Source organism: Coregonus lavaretus (genome assembly GCF_964263955.1).
Source record: "Coregonus lavaretus genome assembly, chromosome: 16".
Lineage (NCBI taxonomy): Eukaryota > Metazoa > Chordata > Actinopteri > Salmoniformes > Salmonidae > Coregonus > Coregonus lavaretus.
Genome location: NC_140003.1, coordinates 49,947,632 through 49,968,613, shown reverse-complemented (window position 1 = coordinate 49,968,613; position 20,982 = coordinate 49,947,632). Strand labels below are relative to the sequence as shown.

General features: G+C 48.7%; 1 protein-coding gene across 1 annotated transcript in view; it reads left to right on the top strand.

The window, feature by feature from the left end:
• LOC311143887 (unconventional myosin-X-like) overlaps positions 1-20,982 on the top strand; it is a 199,038-nt gene that overhangs the window by 61,914 nt on the left and 116,142 nt on the right. Inside the window, exons 8-10 of the mRNA XM_084179757.1 lie at positions 1,095-1,201; positions 1,469-1,598; positions 4,763-4,881. Of these exons, the coding sequence (XP_084035883.1) occupies positions 1,095-1,201; positions 1,469-1,598; positions 4,763-4,881 (356 nt within the window). The remainder of the gene's footprint in view (positions 1-1,094; positions 1,202-1,468; positions 1,599-4,762; positions 4,882-20,982) is intronic.

Here is a 20,982-nt window from a genome sequence, read left to right as displayed (position 1 = left end):
GTTCTTTGCGAGGCACTGGAAAACCTCCCTGGTTTGTGTTTGAAATTCACTGCTCGACTGAGGGACATTACAGATAATTGTATGTGTGGTGTACAGAGATGAGGTAGTCATTCATAATCATGTTAAAATCAGGCTGTAAAACAAACAAAATGTTGAATAAGTCTTATGGACCAATGGGTGTGAATACTTACTGATGGCACTGTAGCTGCCTCAATGACCTCTCACCCCTGCACATCGACTTGGTACTAATACTCTGTGTATATAGCCATGTTATTTATGACTTCCTGTATATAGCCATGTTATTTTCTACTTCCTGTATAGAGCCATGGTATTTTCTACTTCCTGTATATAGCCATGTTATTTTCTACTTCCTGTATAGAGCCATGGTATTTTCTACTCCCTGTATATAGCCATGTTATTTATGACTTCCTGTATATAGCCATGTTACTTTCTACTTCCTGTATATAGCCATGTTATTTTCTACTTCCTGTATATAGCCATGTTATTTTCTACTTCCTGTATATAGCCATGTAATTTTCTACTTCCTGTATATAGCCATGTTATTTTCTACTTCCTGTATATAGCCATGTTACTTTCTACTTCCTGTATATAGCCATGTTATTTTCTACTTCCTGTATATAGCCATGTTATTTTCTACTTCCTGTATATAGCCATGTTAATTCTACTCCCATGTTATTTTTACTCGTTATTCACTGTGTATTTATTCCATGTCACAATTTCTATTATTATTAATATATATTTATTTTTTCTTTATCTTGAACTCTGCATTGTAAGTAAGCGTTTCACTGTTAGTCTACACCTGTACGAAGCATGTGACAAATACCTGTGTATCTCAGTTGGTAGAGCATGGCGCTTGCAGCGCCAGGGTTGTGGGTTCGTTTCCCACGGGGGACCAGTATGAAAAAATGTATGCACTCACTAACTGTAAGTCGCTCTGGATAAGAGCGTCTGCTAAATGACTAAAATGTAAATACAGTGGGACTTTGTTTGTATCTCTAGAAAAGGTACATTTCCTGGAGAAAATGTGACTGCTTGCTTCAACTGCCTAAAGTTATTTTCTGTCTGTGTTCCAGAGCTGTACTTCCTGTCTGAGGGCCCGGAGTCGTACCTCTACCTGAGTCAGTCTGGCTGTGTGAAGGACAGGAGCCTAGACGACCTGCAGCTCTACGACAGTGTTATGGTGAGGCTGGTTGTACCTTCACAAGCTGCCACCAGAGGGCGCAATAACCCAGGAGCCTGTATTCAACAAACGTCTCAGATTAGGAGTGCCAATTTAAGATCAGGTCCTCTCTGTCCATGTCATTTTATTCATTATGATCTGTATGGAAAAGCTGATCCTAGAGCACTCCTACTCTGGGATACTTTTGAACATGGGCCCTGCAGCATGTATTATCCAGTCTGGGTTCAGTAGAAGGAAACTCATCATCTCTCTGTCTCTGTCCACCAGGAGGCTTTAAAGGTGATGGAGTTCAGCGAGGAGGAGATACGGGACGTCTTCAAGCTGCTGTCTGCTGTTCTCCTGATAGGGAACATAGAATTCATGACCGCAGGAGGAGCACAAATCACATCCAAAGGAGGTGAGAGGAGGGAGGAGAGGAGGGGGGAGGGGAGATGGGAGGGAGGGAGGGTGGAGAGAGGAGAGGAGAGGGGATGGAGGGATGGAGGGAGGGAGGGAGGTTAAAGGAGAGGAGAGGAGGGGAGGGAGGGAGAGAGGAGGGAGGGAGGTTAAAGGAGAGGAGGGGAGGGAGGGAGAGAGGAGGGAGGGAGGGAGGTTAAATGAGAGGAGAGGGGAGGAGAGGGAGGGAGGGAGGGAGGGAAGGAAGGACAGAGAGAGAGGGAGGGAGGTTAAAGGGGAGGAGAGAGAGAGAGAGGGAGGGAGGGAGGGAGGGAAGGAAGGACAGGGAGGGAGGTGAGAGGAGAGGGGAGGGAGGGAGAGAGGAGGGAGGGAGGTTAAATGAGAGGAGAGGGGAGGAGAGGGAGGGAGGGAGGGAAGGAAGGACAGAGAGAGAGGGAGGGAGGTTAAATGGAGGGAGGGAGGGAGGGAGGGAGAGAGAGAGAGAAGGAAGGACAGGGAGGGAGGTGAGAGGAGAGGGGAGGAGAGAGAGGGCGGGAGGGAAGGAAGGACAGAGAGAGGGAGGGAGATTAAAGGAGAGGAGAGGGGAGGAGAGAGAGAGAGGGAGGGAGGGAGAGAAGGAAGGTTAAAGGAGAGGGGAGGAGAGGGAGGAGGGAGAGAAGGAAGGTTAAAGGAGAGGGGAGGAGAGAGAGGGAGGGAGGGAGGGAGGTTAAAGGAGAGGAGGTTATTCTAATGCATGATAGTGAAGAAGCTGAGGTAACATTTCAGTTAAAGACAAAGCCTGCTGAGAAAAACTATATACAGTGCCTTCAGAAAGGATTCAGACCCCTTAACTTTTTAATGTTTTAATTAAATGTTTTCCTCCTCAATCTACACACAATACCCCATAATGACAAAGCGAAAACAGGAAATATCTTATTTCCAAAGTATTCAGAACCTTTGTTATGAGACTCGAAATTGATCATCCTTTAGATGTTTCTACAACTTGATTGGAGTCCACCTTTGGTAAATTCAATTGATTGGACATGATTTGGAAAGGCACACACCTGTCTATATAAGGTCCCACAGTTGACAGTGCATATCAGAGCAAAAACCAAGCCATGATGTCAAAGGAATTGTCCGTAGAGCTCAGAGACAGGATATTATATCGAGGCACAGATCTGGGGAAGGGTACCAAAAAATGTCTGCAGCATTGAAGGTCCCCAAGAACACTGTGGCCTCCATCATTCTTCAATGGAAAAAGTTTGGAACCACCAAGACTCTTCCTAGAGCTGGACGCCCGGCCAAACTGAGCAATCGTGGGAGAAGGGCCTTGGTCAGGGAGGTGACCAAGAACCCAATGGTCCCTCTGACAGAGCTCCAGAGTTACTCAGTGGAGATGGGAGAACCTTCCAGAAGGACAACCATCTCTGCAGCACTCCACCAATCAGGCCTTTATGGTAGAGTGGCCAGACGGATTCTCTGGTCTGATGAAACCAAGATTGATCTCTTTGGTCTGAATGCCAAGCGTCACGTCTGGAGGAAACCTGGCACCATCCCTACGGTGAAGCATGGTGGTGGCAGCATCATGCTGTGGGGATGTTTTTCAGCGGCAGGGACTGGGAGACTAGTCAGAATTGAGGGAAAGATGAATGGAGCAAAGTACATAGAGATCCTTGATGAAAATCTGCTCCAGAGCGCTCAGGACCTCAGACTGGGGCGAAGGTTCACCTTCCAACAGGACAACAACCCTAAGCACACAGTCAAGACAACGCAGGAGTGGCTTCGGGACAAGTCCCTGAATGTCCTTGAGTGGCCCAGCCAGAGCCCGGACTTGAACCCGATCGAACATCTCTGGAGAGACCAGAAAATAGCTTTGCAGCGACACTCCCCATCCAACCTGACAGAGCTTGAGAGGATCTGCAGAGAAGAATAGGAGGAACTCCCCAAATACAGGTGTGCCAAGCTTGTAGCGTCATACCCAAGAAGACTCGAGGCTGTAATCGCTGCCAAAGGTGCTTCAACAAAGTACTGAGTAAAGGGTCTGAAAACGTATGTAAATGTGATATTTCAGACATTTACAAAAATGTATAAAAACCTGTTTTTACTTTGTCATTATGGGGTATTGTGTGTAGACTGATGAGGGGAAAAAATAATTTAAATGTACTGTATATATAAAACGATATATATAAAAATATATATATAATTATGTAAATAAAACTATATAAAACGATATATATAAACTATATTACATTTACATTTCAGTCATTTAGCAGACGCTCTTATCCAGAGCGACTTACAGTTAGTGAGTGCATAGATTTTTTCATACTGGCCCCCACCCCCCGTGGGAAACGAACCCACAACCCTGGCGTTGCAAGCGCCATGCTCTACCAACTGAGCTACAGGGGACTTATATATTAAACTATATATATATATATACAACTATATAGCAAACTATATATATATATATATATATATATATATATATATATATATATATATATATATATATATATATATATATATATATATAAATATATATTAACCTATATATATAAAACAATATATAAAACTATATATATATATAATTATGTATATAAAACTATATAAAATCATATATATAAACTATATATACAACTATATATAAAACTATATATATAAAACTATATATATAAAACTATATATATAAAACTATATAAATCTATATATAAAACGATATATATATATATAAAAAACTATATAAACTACCAGTCAAAACTACTCATTCAAGGGTTTTTCTTTATTTTTTACTATTTTCTAATAATAGTGAAGACATCAAAACTATGAAATAACACATATGGAATCATGTAGTAACCAAAAAAGTGTTGAACAAATCCAAATATAAATAGCCACCCTTTGCCTTGATGACAGCTTTGCACACTCTTGGCATTCTCTCAACCAGCTTCTCTCAATGATACTGGACTATCTCTCTCCAGTGGTCAGTAACATATCTGTCTGTCTCTCTCTCCAGTGGTCAGTAACATATCTGTCTGTCTCTCTCTCAAGTGGTCAGTAACATATCTGTCTGTCTCTCTCTCCAGTGGTCAGTAACATATCTGTCTGTCTCTCTCTCTCTCCAGTGGTCAGTAACATATCTGTCTGTCTCTCTCTCCAGTGGTCAGTAACATATCTGTCTGTCTCTCTCTCCAGTGGTCAGTAATGTCAGTGATCTGCTGGGTCTGGACTCGTTCCAGCTGTCTGAGGTTCTGACCCAGAGGTCCATGATCCTGAGAGGAGAGGAGATCTGTTCACCCCTTACTGTTGAACAGGTAAGAGCCCCGCCCCTCTGCCACGCCCTGTCTGGCCTTAACCTGTCCCACCTACTCCTGACAATGAGAAAGGAAAACAACTGAGCTGGCACAGTACAGTTCAGGGGGGAACAATAGTGTGAAAAGGGTATAATTTATCCCCTGACATAATCTCAGTTTACCCCCGGGGTCTGCCCTGACATAATATCGGTTAACCCAGAACTAAAGTCTTGCATAATTGGTCAGATGCTCGATTAAAGACATGCTCCGGAACTTTGGTGACTAGTAAGTATATTTTATTCCACTTTGGGCTGGATGTGTTGATGTGTTCATACATGAACTGTTTTACTCCATTAGCCATGAAATCTCTAGTTTGAAAGCGACTGTTTTCTGGAAGCTGTGCGGCGCCATTTTCCCTACATTTTCCGCCCACGTGGGCTAGCCCCCTAGCAATTAGAGTTTCAGCCAATGAGATTCAGCCCCTTGCCATTTGAGTGACAGCAGAGAGAGAGAGAGGGCAATGACGTTGTGCACGTATGTGACGGTGAGTGCTACTTTCAGAACTACTGGCTAAAAAGTATATAAACGAACCGGAGAATCTCTTTAAGTTCTGGGTCCATACATGTTAAGAGAAGAGATTTAAGGGGAACCGGAACCAGGAGTCCACCCTCTCTCTCTTTGCAAGTTACGGGCCGAATGTCCCCTCCCCTTCCGAAATTCGAAAGATGCTAACCACCTGGGAAATCGTGATTAAAAACCCAAGTACCAGAACTAATGTTGCTGATCTCACTAATCTAGTTGTATCATGACAGATCTACGGTACCAGTTCTGTTTACGTAGTCTGTCCACCAGAAATTAGTCCTGACAACTGACATTAGAGATTAGCCCTGACAACTTGACACTGTTGCCTTTTTCTCTCCCTATCTCCCGCTATAAGACAGGGCTTCTCTCTCTCTATCCCCCATGCCTGTCTCTCTCTCTCTATCCCCCATGCCTGTCTCTCTCTCTCTATCCCCCATGCCTGTCTCTCTCTCTCTCTATCCCCCATGCCTGTCTCTCTCTCTCTATCCCCTATGCCTGTCTCTCTCTATCCCCATGCCTGTCTCTCTCTCTCTATCCCCCATGCCTGTCTCTCTCTCTCTCTATCCCCCATGCCTGTCTCTCTCTCTCTCTATCCCCCATGCCTGTCTCTCTCTCTCTCTATCCCCCATGCCTGTCTCTCTCTCTCTCTATCCCCCATGCCTGTCTCTCTCTCTCTCTATCCCCCATGCCTGTCTCTCTCTCTCTATCCCCCATGCCTGTCTCTCTCTATCCCCATGCCTGTCTCTCTCTCTCTATCCCCCATGCCTGTCTCTCTCTCTCTCTATCCCCCATGCCTGTCTCTCTCTCTCTATCCCCCATGCCTGTCTCTCTCTCTCTCTCTATCCCCATGCCTGTCTCTCTCTCTCTATCCCCCATGCCTGTCTCTCTCTCTATCCCCATGCCTGTCTCTCTCTCTCTCTCTCTCTCTCTCTCTATCCCCCATGCCTGTCTCTCTCTCTCTCTATCCCCCATGCCTGTCTCTCTCTCTCTATCCCCATGCCTGTCTCTCTCTCTCTATCCCCCATGCCTGTCTCTCTCTCTCTCTATCCCCCATGCCTGTCTCTCTCTCTCTCTATCCCCATGCCTGTCTCTCTCTCTCTATCCCCCATGCATGTCTCTCTCTCTATCCCCCATGCCTGTCTCTCTCTCTCTATCCCCATGCCTTTCTCTCTCTATATCCCCCATGCCTTTCTCTCTCTCTCTATCCCCCATGCCTGTCTCTCTCTCTCTATCCCTATGCCTGTCTCTCTCAATTCAATTTCAATTTCAATTTAAGGGCTTTATTGGCATGGGAAACGTGTGTTAACATTGCCAAAGCAAGTGAAGTAGATAGTAAACAAAAGTGAAATAAACAATAAATATTAACAGTAAACATTACACTCAGAAGTTTCAAAAGAATAAAGACATTTCAAATGTCATATTATGTATATTTACAGTGTTGTAACAATATGCAAATAGTTAAAGTACAAATGGGAAAATAAATAAACATAAATATGGGTTGTATTTACAATGGTGTTTGTTCTTCACTGGTTGCCCTTTTCTTGTGGCAACAGGTCACAAATCTTGCAGCTGTGATGGCACACTGTGGTTTTTCACCCAGTAGATAAGGGAGTTTATCAAAATTGGGTTTGTTTTCGAATTCTTTGTGGATCGCTGTAATCTGAGGGAAATATGTGTCTCTAATATGGTCATACATTTGGCAGGAGGTTAGGAAGTGCAGCTCAGTTTCCACCTCATTTTGTGGGCAGTGTGCACATAGCCTGTCTTCTCTTGAGAGCCAGGTCTGCCTACGGCGGCCTTTCTCAATAGCAAGGCTATGCTCACTGAGTCTGTACATAGTCAAAGCTTTCCTTAAGTTTGGGTCAGTCACAGTGGTCAGGTATTCTGCCACTGTGTACTCTCTGTTTAGGGCCAAATAGCATTCTAGTTTGCTCTGTTTTTTTGTTTGTTCTTTCCAATGTGTCAAGTAATTCTCTTTTTGTTTTCTCATGATTTGGTTGGGTCTAATTGTGTTGTTGTTGTTGTTGTTGTTGTTGTCCTGGGGCTGTGTGGGGTCTGTTTGTGTTTGTGAACAGAGGCCCAGGACAAGCTTACTTAGGGGACTCTTCTCCAAGTTCATCTCTCTGTAGGTGATGGCTTTGTTATGGAAGGTTTGGGAATCGCTTCCTTTTAAGTGGTTATAGAATTTAACGGCTCTTTTCTGGATTTGGATAATTAGCGGGTATTGGCCTAATTCTGCTCTGCATGCATTATTTGGTGTTTTATGTTGTACATGGAGGATGTTTTTGCAGAATTCTGCATGCAGAGTCTCAATTTGGTGTTTGTCCCATTTTGTGAATTCTTGGTTGGTGAGCGGACCCCAGACCTCAGAACCATAAAGGGCAATGGGTTCTATAACTGATTCAAGTATTTTTAGCCAGATCCTAATTGGTATGTCAAATTGTATGTTCCTTTTGATGGCATAGAAGGCCCTTCTTGCCTTGTCTCTCAGATTGTTCACAGCTTTGTGGAAGTTACCTGTGGCGCTGATGTTTAGGCCGAGGTATGTATAGTTTTTTGTGTGCTCTAGGGCAACGGTGTCTAGATGGAATTTGTATTTGTGGTCCTGGCAACTGGACCTTTTTTGGAACACCATTATTTTTGTCTTACTGAGATTTACTGTCAGGGCCCAGGTCTGACAGAATCTGTGCAGAAGATCTAGGTGCTGCTGTAGGCCCTCCTTGTTTGGTGACAGAAGCACCAGATCATCAGCAAACAGAAGACATTTGACTTCAGATTCTAGTAGGGTGAGGCCGGGTGCTGCAGACTGTTCTAGTGCCCTCGCCAATTCGTTGATATATATGTTGAAGAGGGTGGGGCTTAAACTGCATCCCTGTCTCACCCCACGGCCCTGTGGAAAGAAATGTGTGTGTTTTTTGCCAATTTTAACCGCACACTTGTTGTTTGTGTACATGGATTTTATAATGTTGTATGTTTTTCCCCCAACCCCACTTTCCATCAATTTGTATAGCAGACCCTCATGCCAAATTGAGTCAAAAGCTTTTTTGAAATCAACAAAGCATGAGAAGACTTTGCCTTTGTTTTGGTTTGTTTGTTTGTCAATTAGGGTGTGCAGGGTGAATACGTGGTCTGTCGTACGGTAATTTGGTAAAAAGCCAATTTGACATTTGCTCAGTACATTGTTTTCACTGAGGAAATGAACTAGTCTGCTGTTAATGATAATGCAGAGGATTTTCCCAAGGTTGCTGTTGACGCATATCCCACGGTAGTTATTGGGGTCAAATTTGTCTCCACTTTTGTGGATTGGGGTGATCAGTCCTTGGTTCCAAATATTGGGGAAGATGCCAGACCTAAGGATGATGTTAAAGAGTTTAAGTAGGAGTGTGTCTCGCTGGTCTGGGCGGGGTGTCTGTTGATCTGTTGCTCCTGTGTGAGGTGTTGGGTCTGCGGTTGAGGGCGATATCCTTTAGGGTCCGGGCGAAGGTGGGCACTGCTGCCTTGTATAGGTGGACCTGGTCATAAAGGCTGTTCACGTCCAGGGTGGAGTGGTGGGCCAGGAAGACATTTGGTTTTGATGCACAGTCATGGGAAATACTTGCGTTTACCCGCTGTATGGTAGCAGGGTGGAAGTCTTTTCGTGGTAACAGGGTTGAGATAACCACTTGTGCGTTGGGGAAAGTAGAATAAGCTTTTTCTATCACTCCCTTGAGTGATGTGGCCACCCTTTCCTGCTGTGTTCTCAGGTCGTTTGTGCCTGTGTGTATTATTATGTGGCTGGGTGATCCTAGTCGGTCCTCAGACAGAAGGTCTAGGGCGCGCTGGGTGTTTGGACACCAGAGTTTAGACACTTTGTGTTTTGGAAAAAGTTTATTTTCTTGTATGTATTTCCCGTTTGAGTCCATAAGGAGTACAATCTGTGGCTTGTGTATGTCCTCAGTGGGTGTGGGGGGGTCGTCATGAGGGCTATCAGGGTGTCTGACTGGGGGGTTGCTCAGAGGGGTTGGGGTCCCCAGGGCTTGGGGTTCTTCATTTGTTTGTCTGGGTGTGATGTCGAGGCTATGGTCAGGGTCTAGGGTGTACTGTTCTGCTGCGGTGTCGAGACTTTGGACAGGATCTGAGGTGGGCTGTTCTCTAATGGGTTGTTCAATGTCACCCGTCATCGTTCTCACCTTCTCCTCCAGCACTCTGATCCTCTCCTCTAGTGCTCTGTTCTTCTCCTGCTCCTGCTCTTTCTCCTGTTGATGTTGTCTCACCACAGTCCAGAGTGCAGACATGTCTCTCTCTACCTCCAGCTCTCCAGGTCTAGTTAAGGGGGTGTTGTTGTGCTGGACTGTTGTCTGGGTCTGTGCTGACTGGAGTGTGTTCACCTGCTGTTCCAGCTCCACCTGCCTTACCTCCAGCTGGGTGAATTTATCCTTCATTTCAATGAGGGAGTAGTACTCTGTGCTGGGAAGTTGAGTTTCTGCTTGGGGTTGCTCTGTGGGGTTATTTAATGAAGAGGTCTGGTCTGACCCGCTCGGGGTAGGGGTATCTTTCTCAAGGGACAGCTTCTCCTGCTGAGCTATTTCTTTGATTAGGTGAAAGTCCAGCTGGAACTGTTTGGTGTTGCCTTGAACCAAAACGGTTCCAGATTTATAGAGATTAATATTAGACGACTCAGAGTCCTCGTTGTCCAGTATCCTGAGTTTCCACCCGTCGCTAACACCCCCCCTCTTAACAGAGGGGTAGTGTGCTAGTATAGCACTGTGCCATGCCAGGGGATGGTCTGTGTGGAAGATAAGGTTGCTTATGTTCCCATTTTTATACAAATCAGCAAAAAGTGTCTCGTGCTTCCCCAAAAGAAGTTTCAATTTGTACTCTTTTCGTGTCTTGTCGTTTTTTACATTCAGAGGGTACTGTATTTTAATGACCTCTGAACAGTGGGGGGGTGCTTCTAAGGCCTCTTCTAAGGCCTCTAGTTGGGGTAGACTGTACGACTCTCCTGCCATTGTTTGGCTCAAGGGCTTTTACACCTCTCACTTCACACGTCAGTGCTAATTGAAATTGTATCTCTTTGTAGCAAGTTTAAGCTTGGTAGCCTAAGCATTCAGTCCTTATAAAATAAAATATATCATTGTAATGTATTTTTCTTCTTGGTTTTTGAAAGTGAAAAATAGCTTCATACTAAACATTACTCACTCAGTTCCAGGTTGGATGGTGTTTTCAGGTTTCTGTTTGTTTGCCAGAGCATTTGCTGTATAGTTTGAGAATAGTAATCCTTGGTAGTAGAAAGCTTTCCAGGTAATTCCGTCCAAAATCAGGTTGTAGGTTTGGAGTTTTGGTTTGGAATGAAGGTTATGTTGTGGAGGGTAGCATCCTGTATATGTCCCTGCCAAAAAATCCTACTTTATCTAACTCTAAATCTATATTTTTTGTTAAAAATGCAGGAGCAATGTCTTTGAGCTCTCTCTGCCTCTCTCTCTCTCTCTCTCTCTCTCTCTCTCTATCCCTCATGCCTGTCTCTCTCTCTCTCTCTATCCCCCATGCCTGTCTCTCTCTCTATCCCCATGCCTGTCTCTCTCTCTTTCTATCCCCCATGCCTGTCTCTCTCTCTCTCTATCCCCATGCCTGTCTCTCTCTCTCTATCCCCCATGCCTGTCTCTCTCTCTCTCTATCCCCCATGCCTCTCTCTCTCTCTCTCTATCCCCATGCCTCTCTCTCTCTCTCTCTCTCTCTATCCCCCATGCCTGTCTCTCTCTCTATCCCCCATGCCTGTCTCTCTCTCTCTATCCCCCATGCCTGTCTCTCTCTATCCCCCATGCCTTTCTCTCTCTCTCTATCCCCCATGCCTGTCTCTCTCTCTCTATCCCCATGCCTGTCTCTCTCTCTCTCTCTATCCCATATGCCTGCCTCTCTCTCTCTATCCCCCATGCCTGTCTCTCTCTCTCTATCCCCCATGCCTGTCTCTCTCTCTCTCTCTCTATCCCCCATGCCTGTCTCTCTCTCTTTCCCCCATGCCTGTCTCTCTCTCTATCCCCATGCCTGTCTCTCTCTCTCTATCCCCATGCCTGTCTCTCTCTCTCTCTATCCCTCATGCCTGTCTCTCTCTCTCTATCCCCCATGCCTGTCTCTCTCTCTCTCTATCCCCCATGCCTGTCTCTCTCTCTATCCCCCATGCCTGTCTCTCTCTCTATCCCACATGCCTGTCTCTCTCTATCCCCCATGCCTGTCTCTCTCTCTATCCCCATGCCTGTCTCTCTCTCTCTATCCCCCATGCCTGTCTCTCTCTCTCTATCCCCCATGCCTGTCTCTCTCTCTCTCTATCCCCATGCCTCTCTCTCTCTCTCTCTCTCTCTCTCTCTCTCTCTCTCTCTCTCTCTCTCTCTATCCCCCATGCCTGTCTCTTTCTATCCCCCATGCCTGTCTCTCTCTCTATCCCCATGCCTGTCTCTCTCTCTCTATCCCCCATGCCTGTCTCTCTCTCTCTCTATCCCCATGCCTGTCTCTCCCTCTCTCTATCCCCCATGCATGTCTCTCTCTCTATCCCCCATGCCTGTCTCTCTCTCTCTCTATCCCCCATGCATGTCTCTCTCTCTCTCTATCCCCCATGCCTGTCTCTCTCTCTCTATCCCTATGCCTGTCTCTCTCTCTCTATCCCTCATGCCTGTCTCTCTCTCTCTCTCTATCCCCCATGCCTGTCTCTCTCTCTCTCTATCCCCCATGCCTGTCTCTCTCTCTCTCTATCCCCCATGCCTGTCTCTCTCTCTCTCTATCCCCCATGCCTCTCTCTCTCTCTCTCTATCCCCCATGCCTGTCTCTCTCTCTCTATCCCCCATGCCTGTCTCTCTCTCTCTATCCCCCATGCCTGTCTCTCTCTCTCTCTCTATCCCCCATGCCTGTCTCTCTCTCTCTCCCCATGCCTGTCTCTCTCTCTCTCCCCATGCCTGTCTCTCTCTCTCTCTATCCCCATGCCTGTCTCTCTCTCTCTCCCCATGCCTGTCTCTCTCTCTCTCCCCATGCCTGTCTCTCTCTCTCTCCCCATGCCTGTCTCTCTCTCTCTCTATCCCCCATGCCTGTCTCTCTCTCTCTAAATCCCTTGCGTGACTTTGTACCATTACCTGTTCTTAGTGTGCCCAATTCCTTATACAATAAAGCCCAGTGATAATGATCATTACCTGTTCTTAGTGTGCCAGATTCCTCTGACCTACAGTAACACATCTTCTCCACTAGGGACAGTGTAACACACAATTGGAAACTACATGGGACAGAAGCAGAATTAGTCTCATCTTTGGCTTCAACTCTCCAGACTACTATCTCATTTGAATGAATATGTGAGAAATGTGATGTGTTCAGCGATTAGATTTGAAATATATTGCTGCATTTGCAGTCTTTTTCACCATCTTTAGGCCAATAGAAATCACCATCTATAGGCCAATAAAAATCTTTGAGGTTTGAATTATGGTAAAGTATTCTTCGTGGAACTCGAGTCTCCTGCCCACAGAATGTCATAAAACGAATTCAATATGCAGACAGCGCCGGGGTAATTGTGAACTATTGTGACGACCACAAGAAGAACACAAGAAACCTTTTCATGATTAAAACAAAGACCAGACCAGACCAGGCCAGACCAGACCAGACCAGGCCAGACCAGACCAGACCAGGGGCTGGTCTCTCTCCCCCATGCCTGTCTCTCTCTCTATCCCCATGCCTGTCTCTCTCTCTATCCCCATGCCTGTCTCTCTCTCTCTATCCCCCATGCCTGTCTCTCTCTCTATCCCCATGCCTGTCTCTCTCTCTATCCCCCATGCCTGTCTCTCTCTCTATCCCCCATGCCTGTCTCTCTCTCTCTATCCCCCATGCCTGTCTCTCTCTCTCTCTATCCCCCATGCCTGTCTCTCTCTCTATCCCCATGCCTGTCTCTCTCTCTATCCCCATGCCTGTCTCTCTCTCTCTATCCCCCATGCCTGTCTCTCTCTCTCTATCCCCATGCCTGTCTCTCTCTCTCTATCCCCCATGCCTGTCTCTCTCTCTATCCCCATGCCTGTCTCTCTCTCTCTATCCCCCATGCCTGTCTCTCTCTCTATCCCCATGCCTGTCTCTCTCTCTCTATCCCCATGCCTGTCTCTCTCTCTATCCCCATGCCTGTCTCTCTCTCTCTATCCCCCATGCCTGTCTCTCTCTCTCTCTATCCCCCATGCCTGTCTCTCTCTCTCTCTCTATCCCCCATGCCTGTCTCTCTCTCTCTCTATCCCCCATGCCTGTCTCTCTCTCTATCCCCATGCCTGTCTCTCTCTCTCTATCCCCCATGCCTGTCTCTCTCTCTCTCTATCCCCATGCCTGTCTCTCTCTATCCCCCATGCCTGTCTCTCTCTCTCTCTATCCCCCATGCCTGTCTCTCTCTCTCTCTATCCCCCATGCCTGTCTCTCTCTCTCTCTATCCCCATGCCTGTCTCTCTCTATCCCCCATGCCTGTCTCTCTCTCTCTCTATCCCCCATGCCTGTCTCTCTCTCTCTATCCCCCATGCCTGTCTCTCTCTCTCTCTATCCCCATGCCTGTCTCTCTCTATCCCCCATGCCTGTCTCTCTCTCTCTCTATCCCCCATGCCTGTCTCTCTCTCTCTATCCCCCATGCATGTCTCTCTCTCTCTCTATCCCCCATGCCTGTCTCTCTCTATCCCCCATGCCTGTCTCTCTCTCTCTCTATCCCCCATGCCTGTCTCTCTCTCTCTATCCCCCATGCCTGTCTCTCTCTCTATCCCCATGCCTGTCTCTATCTCTCTATCCCCCATGCCTGTCTCTCTCTCTCTCTCTATCCCTATGCCTGTCTCTCTCTCTCTCTATCCCCATGCCTGTCTCTCTCTCTCTCTCTATCCCCATGCCTGTCTCTCTCTCTCTCTATCCCCCATGCCTGTCTCTCTCTCTCTCTATCCCCATGCCTGTCTCTCTCTCTCTCTCTATCCCCCATGCCTGTCTCTCTCTCTCTATCCCCCATGCCTGTCTCTCTCTCTCTCTATCCCCCATGCCTGTCTCTCTCTCTCTATCCCTATGCCTGTCTCTCTCTCTCTCTATCCCCCATGCCTGTCTCTCTCTCTCTCTATCCCCCATGCCTGTCTCTCTCTCTCTCTATCCCCCATGCCTGTCTCTCTCTCTCTCTATCCCCATGCCTGTCTCTCTCTCTCTCTCTATCCCCCATGCCTGTCTCTCTCTCTCTCTATCCCCCATGCCTGTCTCTCTCTCTCTCTATCCCCATGCCTGTCTCTCTCTCTCTCTATCCCCCATGCCTGTCTCTCTCTCTATCCCCCATGCCTGTCTCTCTCTCTCTCTATCCCCCATGCCTGTCTCTCTCTCTCTCTATCCCCCATGCCTGTCTCTCTCTCTCTCTATCCCCATGCCTGTCTCTCTCTCTCTCTCTATCCCCCATGCCTGTCTCTCTCTCTATCCCCCATGCCTGTCTCTCTCTCTCTCTATCCCCCATGCCTGTCTCTCTCTCTCTCTATCCCCCATGCCTGTCTCTCTCTCTCTCTATCCCCATGCCTGTCTCTCTCTCTCTCTCTATCCCCCATGCCTGTCTCTCTCTCTATCCCCCATGCCTGTCTCTCTCTCTCTCTATCCCCCATGCCTGTCTCTCTCTCTCTATCCCTATGCCTGTCTCTCTCTCTCTCTATCCCCATGCCTGTCTCTCTCTCTATCCCCCATGCCTGCCTCTCTCTCTCTATCCCCATGCCTGTCTCTCTCTCTATCCCCATGCCTGTCTCTCTCTCTCTCTCTCTATCCCCCATGCCTGTCTCTCTCTCTATCTATCCCTATGCCTGTCTCTCTCTCTCTCTCTCTCTCTCTCTCTCTCTCTCTCTCTCTCTCTCTCTCTATCCCCCATGCCTGTCTCTCTCTCTATCCCCCATGCCTGTCTCTCTCTCTCTCTCTATCCCCCATGCCTGTCTCTCTCTCTATCCCCATGCCTGTCTCTCTCTCTCTCTCTCTATCCCCCATGCCTGTCTTTCTCTCTCTCTATCCCTATGCCTGTCTCTCTCTCTCTATCCCCCATGCCTGTCTCTCTCTCTCTATCCCCATGCCTCTCTCTCTCTATCCCCATGCCTGTCTCTCTCTCTCTCTATCCCCCATGCCTGTCTCTCTCTCTCTCTCTCTATCCCCCATGCCTGTCTCTCTCTCTCTATCCCCATGCCTGTCTCTCTCTCTCTCTATCCCATTTGCCTGTCTCTCTCTCTCTATCCCCCATGCCTGTCTCTCTCTCTCTCTATCCCCCATGCCTGTCTCTCTCTCTCTATCCCCATGCCTGTCTCTCTCTCTCTCTATCCCCCATGCCTGTCTCTCTCTCTATCCCCATGCCTGTCTCTCTCTCTCTATCCCCATGCCTGTCTCTCTCTCTCTATCCCCTATGCCTGTCTCTCTCTCTCTCTATCTATCCCCCATGCCTGTCTCTCTCTCTCTCCCCATGCCTGTCTCTCTCTCTCTATCCCCCATGCCTGCCTTTAGCATTTTTACATCACCCATTGAAAAGGTGTCTTCTACCAGTACCTTGGTATGTGGTTGGACGATAAAGCTGTCCTACAAAGTTCATGTAGATAATCTTGTGAGGAAGCTTAAACAGCAATTTGGTTTTTCTTTTTCGTAACAAGGCTTGCTTCCCCTTTAAGGCTAGAAATAAGCTTTTTCAAGCCACTTTTCTCTCTGTAATCGATTATTGTGACTTGTTGTATATGCATGCAGCCTCCTCTGTCTTACCTAGACTAGACTCTGTTCATCATGCATCCTTGCGCTTTATTTCAAATGCTAAGTCACTCACCCACCAATGCACCTTGTATCAAATTGTGGTCTGGACCTCACTTTATATGACAGCTACATTGGTATGTGTTCATCTACAAAGCCCTCTCTCTATCCCCTATGCCTGTCTCTCTCTCTCTCCCCCATGCCTGTCTCTCTCTCTATCCCCCATGCCTGTCTCTCTCTCTCTATCCCCCATGCCTGTCTCTCTCTCTCTCTCTCCCCCATGCCTGTCTCTCTCTCTCTCCCCCATGCCTGCCTCTCTCTCTCTCTCTCCCCCATGCCTGTCTCTCTCTCTCTCCCCCATGCCTGTCTCTCTCTCTATCCCCCATGCCTGTCTCTCTCTCTCTCTCTAAAAAGCCCTTCTGGGAAAACTCCCTCTGTAGCCTGCTCAGCTCTACTACTAGCAGTTACCAGACAGTTGGAGCCGGTGATATCTGTTCCTATTGGAGCCGGTGATATCTGTTCCTATTGGAGCCTGTGATATCTGTTCCTATTGGAGCCTGTGATATCTGTTCCTGTTGGAGCCTGTGATATCTGTTCCTATTGGAGCCTGTAATATCTGTTCCTATTGGAGCCTGTGATATCTGTTCCTGTTGGAGCCTGTGATATCTGTTCCTATTGGAGCCTGTGATATCTGTTCCTGTTGGAGCCTGTGATATCTGTTCCTGTTGGAGCCTGTGATATCTGTTCCTATTGGAGCCTGTGATATCTGTTACTGTTGGAGCCTGTGATATCTGTTCCTGTTGGAGCCTGTGATATCTGTTCCTATTGGAGCCTGTGATATCTGTTCCTATTGGAGCCTGTGATATCTGTTCCTATTGGAGCCTGTGATATCTGTTCCTATTGGAGCCTGTGATATCTGTTACTGTTGGAGCCTGTGATATCTGTTCCTGTTGGAGCCTGTGATATCTATTCCTGTTGGAGCCTGTGATATCTGTTCCTGTTGGAGCCTGTGATATCTGTTCCTATTGGAGCCTGTGATATCTGTTCCTATTGGAGCCTGTGATATCTGTTACTGTTGGAGCCTGTGATATCTGTTCCTGTTGGAGCCTGTGATATCTGTTCCTATTGGAGCCGGTGATATCTGTTCCTATTGGAGCCTGTGGTATCTGTTCCTATTGGAGCCTGTGGTATCTGTTCCTATTGGAGCCTGTGGTATCTGTTCCTATTGGAGCCGGTGATATCTGTTCCTGTTGGAGCCTGTGATATCTGTTCCTGTTGGAGCCTGTGATATCTGTTCCTGTTGGAGCCGGTGATATCTGTTCCTGTTGGAGCCTGTGGTATCTGTTCCTATTGGAGCCTGTGATATCTGTTCCTGTTGGAGCCTGTGATATCTGTTCCTATTGGAGCCTGTGATATCTGTTCCTGTTGGAGCCTGTGGTATCTGTTCCTGTTGGAGCCTGTGGTATCTGTTCCTGTTGGAGCCTGTGATATCTGTTCCTATTGGAGCCTGTGATATCTGTTCCTGTTGGAGCCTGTGATATCTGTTCCTGTTGGAGCCTGTGATATCTGTTCCTGTTGGAGCCTGTGATATCTGTTCCTGTTGGAGCCTGTGATATCTGTTCCTGTTGGAGCCTGTGATATCTGTTCCTATTGGAGCCTGTGATATCTGTTCCTGTTGGCTGAAAGAGGAAACTTTCTAAACAAGCAAGTGAAAAGGAGAGAGCCAAGATCCAGCGATGGAAAACAATAAAAGGCTACTGTCTGGAAACAGCGGGCTGATTATTCCTTAACTCCTCCCCTAAAGTCTATATAATCAAACTCAAAGCTGCCCTTGATTTATCCTAATGAAAACACCTGGGAAACACCTGTAAAACCCACATACAATTGTTCCAAAAGTTGCTTAAATGCCCAAAATGAAAACACACATTGTATACACTGTTCACCCTTTGGATACAATACATCGCTAGTATCGGGAGGGGTGCTAGCGAGCCGGAACCTAAACTCCAACTCTAGAGACACCCAGGCTTTTCTCCCCGTCAGGGTTCAGTGGGCCCGCGCTGCGCGTCGGGCGCATGCACTGGTGGATTCTGGGGCCGCGGGAAACCTGATGGACACGGGGCTGGTCCAAGAGTGGAGTGTTCCGTTACCCTCTCCGAGCTGGTTTCCGGTCATGGGCCTGGACGGCAGGCCATTGGGGTCAGGCTTCATCACCCGGCGCACTGACCCTGTGCGTGTCCGGGTGGCACAGGGGCAATGGGAGGATATCCCCTCATCTTCGGGCACCCCTGGCTGGTCGCCCACAAACCCAGGATAGACTGGTCCACGGGGCGGCTCGCAAATTTAGCTCCCTAGCCGCTCCCCTGACAGCCGGGTCCCTCACCCAGACAAGCGTACGCTCCTTCGCCTGGACCCCCGGAAGCGGGGAACGCATTTGATGCACTGAAGCGCTGCTTTACATCGCCCCCGGTCCTCGGGATCCTGATCCGTCCCTGCTGTTCATTGTGGAGGTGGATGCTTCAGACGTTGCAGTGGGAGCAATCCTGTCCCAGCGGTTCCTCACGGACGGGAAGACTCACCCCTGCGCGTTTTTCTCCCGTCGGCTATCCCCGGTGGAGCGGAATTACGACGTGGGGAACCGTGAGCTGCTAGCGGTCAAGCTCGCCCTGGGGGAGTGGAGGCATTGGCTAGAGGGGGCCGCTCATCCATTCATCGAATGGACTGACCACAAGAACTTATCCTACATTCAGGGGGCCAAGAGGCTCAACTCGCGTCAGACCAGGTGGGTGTTGTTCTTCACCAGGTTCCGGTTCACCATCTCATACCGTCCGGGGTCGAAGAACACCAAGCCTGACGCGGCAGTTCGACTCCATGGACCTGGTGGAGAGGGACGCCCCCATTGTCCCCATCGCCCTGATGGCTGCCCCAGTTTCGTGGGGAATTGATAGGCTGGTCAGAGCAGCGCTACGGCAGGAGCCCGATCCGGGCGGAGTTCCATCGGGGAGGATGTACGTACCCAAGGCGGCATGCTCGCGACTGCTTCAGTGGTCGCATGCGTCCAACCTCACCAGCCATCCGGGGAGCGCCAGGACGTTGGAGTTCCTGCGTAGGAGGTTCTGGTGGACATCTGGGAGATACGCTCGCCTTCGTGGCTGCTTGCCCAGTGTGCGCGCGCACGAAGAGCTCACGTCAGCCCGCGTCAGGGCTGCTCCGACCCCTGCCTATCCCCAAGCGTCCGTGGTCCCACATCTCACTGGATTTCATTTCCGCCCTACCCCCCTCTGATGGTTACAAAGTCATCCTGTGGACCGGTTCTCGAAAGCTGCCCACTTCATTCCCCTTCCCAAACTTCCGTCGGCCCGGGTGACGGCTAAATTGGTGGTGCAGCATGTTTTCCGGGTCCATGGCCTTCCCCAAGATGTGGTGTCGGATCGGGGCCCTCAGTTTGCCTCCAGGTTCTGGAAGGCATTTGCCACCTGCCTTGGTGCCTCCGTCAGCTTGTCTTTCGGCTTCCATCCCCAGACGAACAGGCAGACGGAGCGCATCAACCAGGATCTGGAGGAGGTGCTGAGGTGCTACGCCTCCAGCAATCCAGCTACGTAGAGTCAGCGACTGGCGTGGGCAAAGTACGCCCACAACACCCTTCTCTGCTCGTCCACCGGCCTGTCCCCCTTACAGTGCCAATACGGGTACCAATCCCCCCTATTCCCCGATCAAGTGGAGGAGGCGGGGGTCCCGTCGGTCCAGGCCCACATTAGTCGCTGTCGACGCACCTGGAGGCAGGTACGGGCGGCGCTTAAGCGGGCCTCGCTCAGGTCTCAACATCAGGCCAACCGCAGGCATCGCCCGGCCCCGGTCTTTCTCCTGGGACATGCGGGGATCTTCCCCTCCGCGTGGAGTCCAGGAAGCTGTCCCCCCGGTTCGCGAGTCAACCCAGTGGCCTACCACCTGCAACTTCCCCCCCACCATGCGGGTGCATCCCACATTCCATGTGTCCCTCCTCAAGCCCGTCGCCACCTGTCCCCTGGCTCCCCCTCCTCGTCCTGTTCCCCCGCTGCGCCTCGTCGGAGGGTAGCTGGCTTTTACTGTGGACCGGATCCTGGACTGCCGGCGGGTGGGGAGGGGTCTCCAATTTCTGGTGGACTGGGAGGGTTATGGGCCGGAGGGGCGGTCCTGGGGACCCAGGGCTGATAACAACATTCCGTCGCCTCCACTAGGAGGCGCCGAGATGAACAGCTTGGGGGGGGGGCACTGTTACAGGAGGGGGTCGCAGTTCCGGAGCGACCCACTAGGTGTCATCCTCCGACAACCTTAGGCACCTCCTCACTCACAGTCTGGACTAATCAGTATCCTATTGGTGTCACCTGTGTCTACCTGTTCACCTGTGTCTACCTGTTCACCTGTGTCTACCTGTTCACCTGTGTCTACCTGTTCACCTGTGTCTACCTGTTCACCTGTGTCTCCCTGTTCGCCTGTGTCTACCTGTTCACCTGTGTATTTATGCCCTCACTTCCCTGTGTTCCCTTGCTCAGTTTTCTCTGCTAGTTTCTCTATGTCCAGCAGTACTACTCAGTGTCTGATCGGAGACCTATGTACAGGTACTTGAGAAGTGTTCTCCCTGTTTCGTTATTTGTTTCAGTGTTAGGTAGTATTTCGTATTTTGGCTGTAAGACGGTTTTTGGAGACTTATTTGCTCTGCCTTTCTTTTATCATGATAAGTTCGTTATTTTGTATTCTGGCTTCGGGACCACCAGTAAAGATCCTTGTTTCACCATCTCTGCCTACTGCCTACTGTCTATCCTGTACCGCATCTGGGTCACACCTACATTTACATTTTAG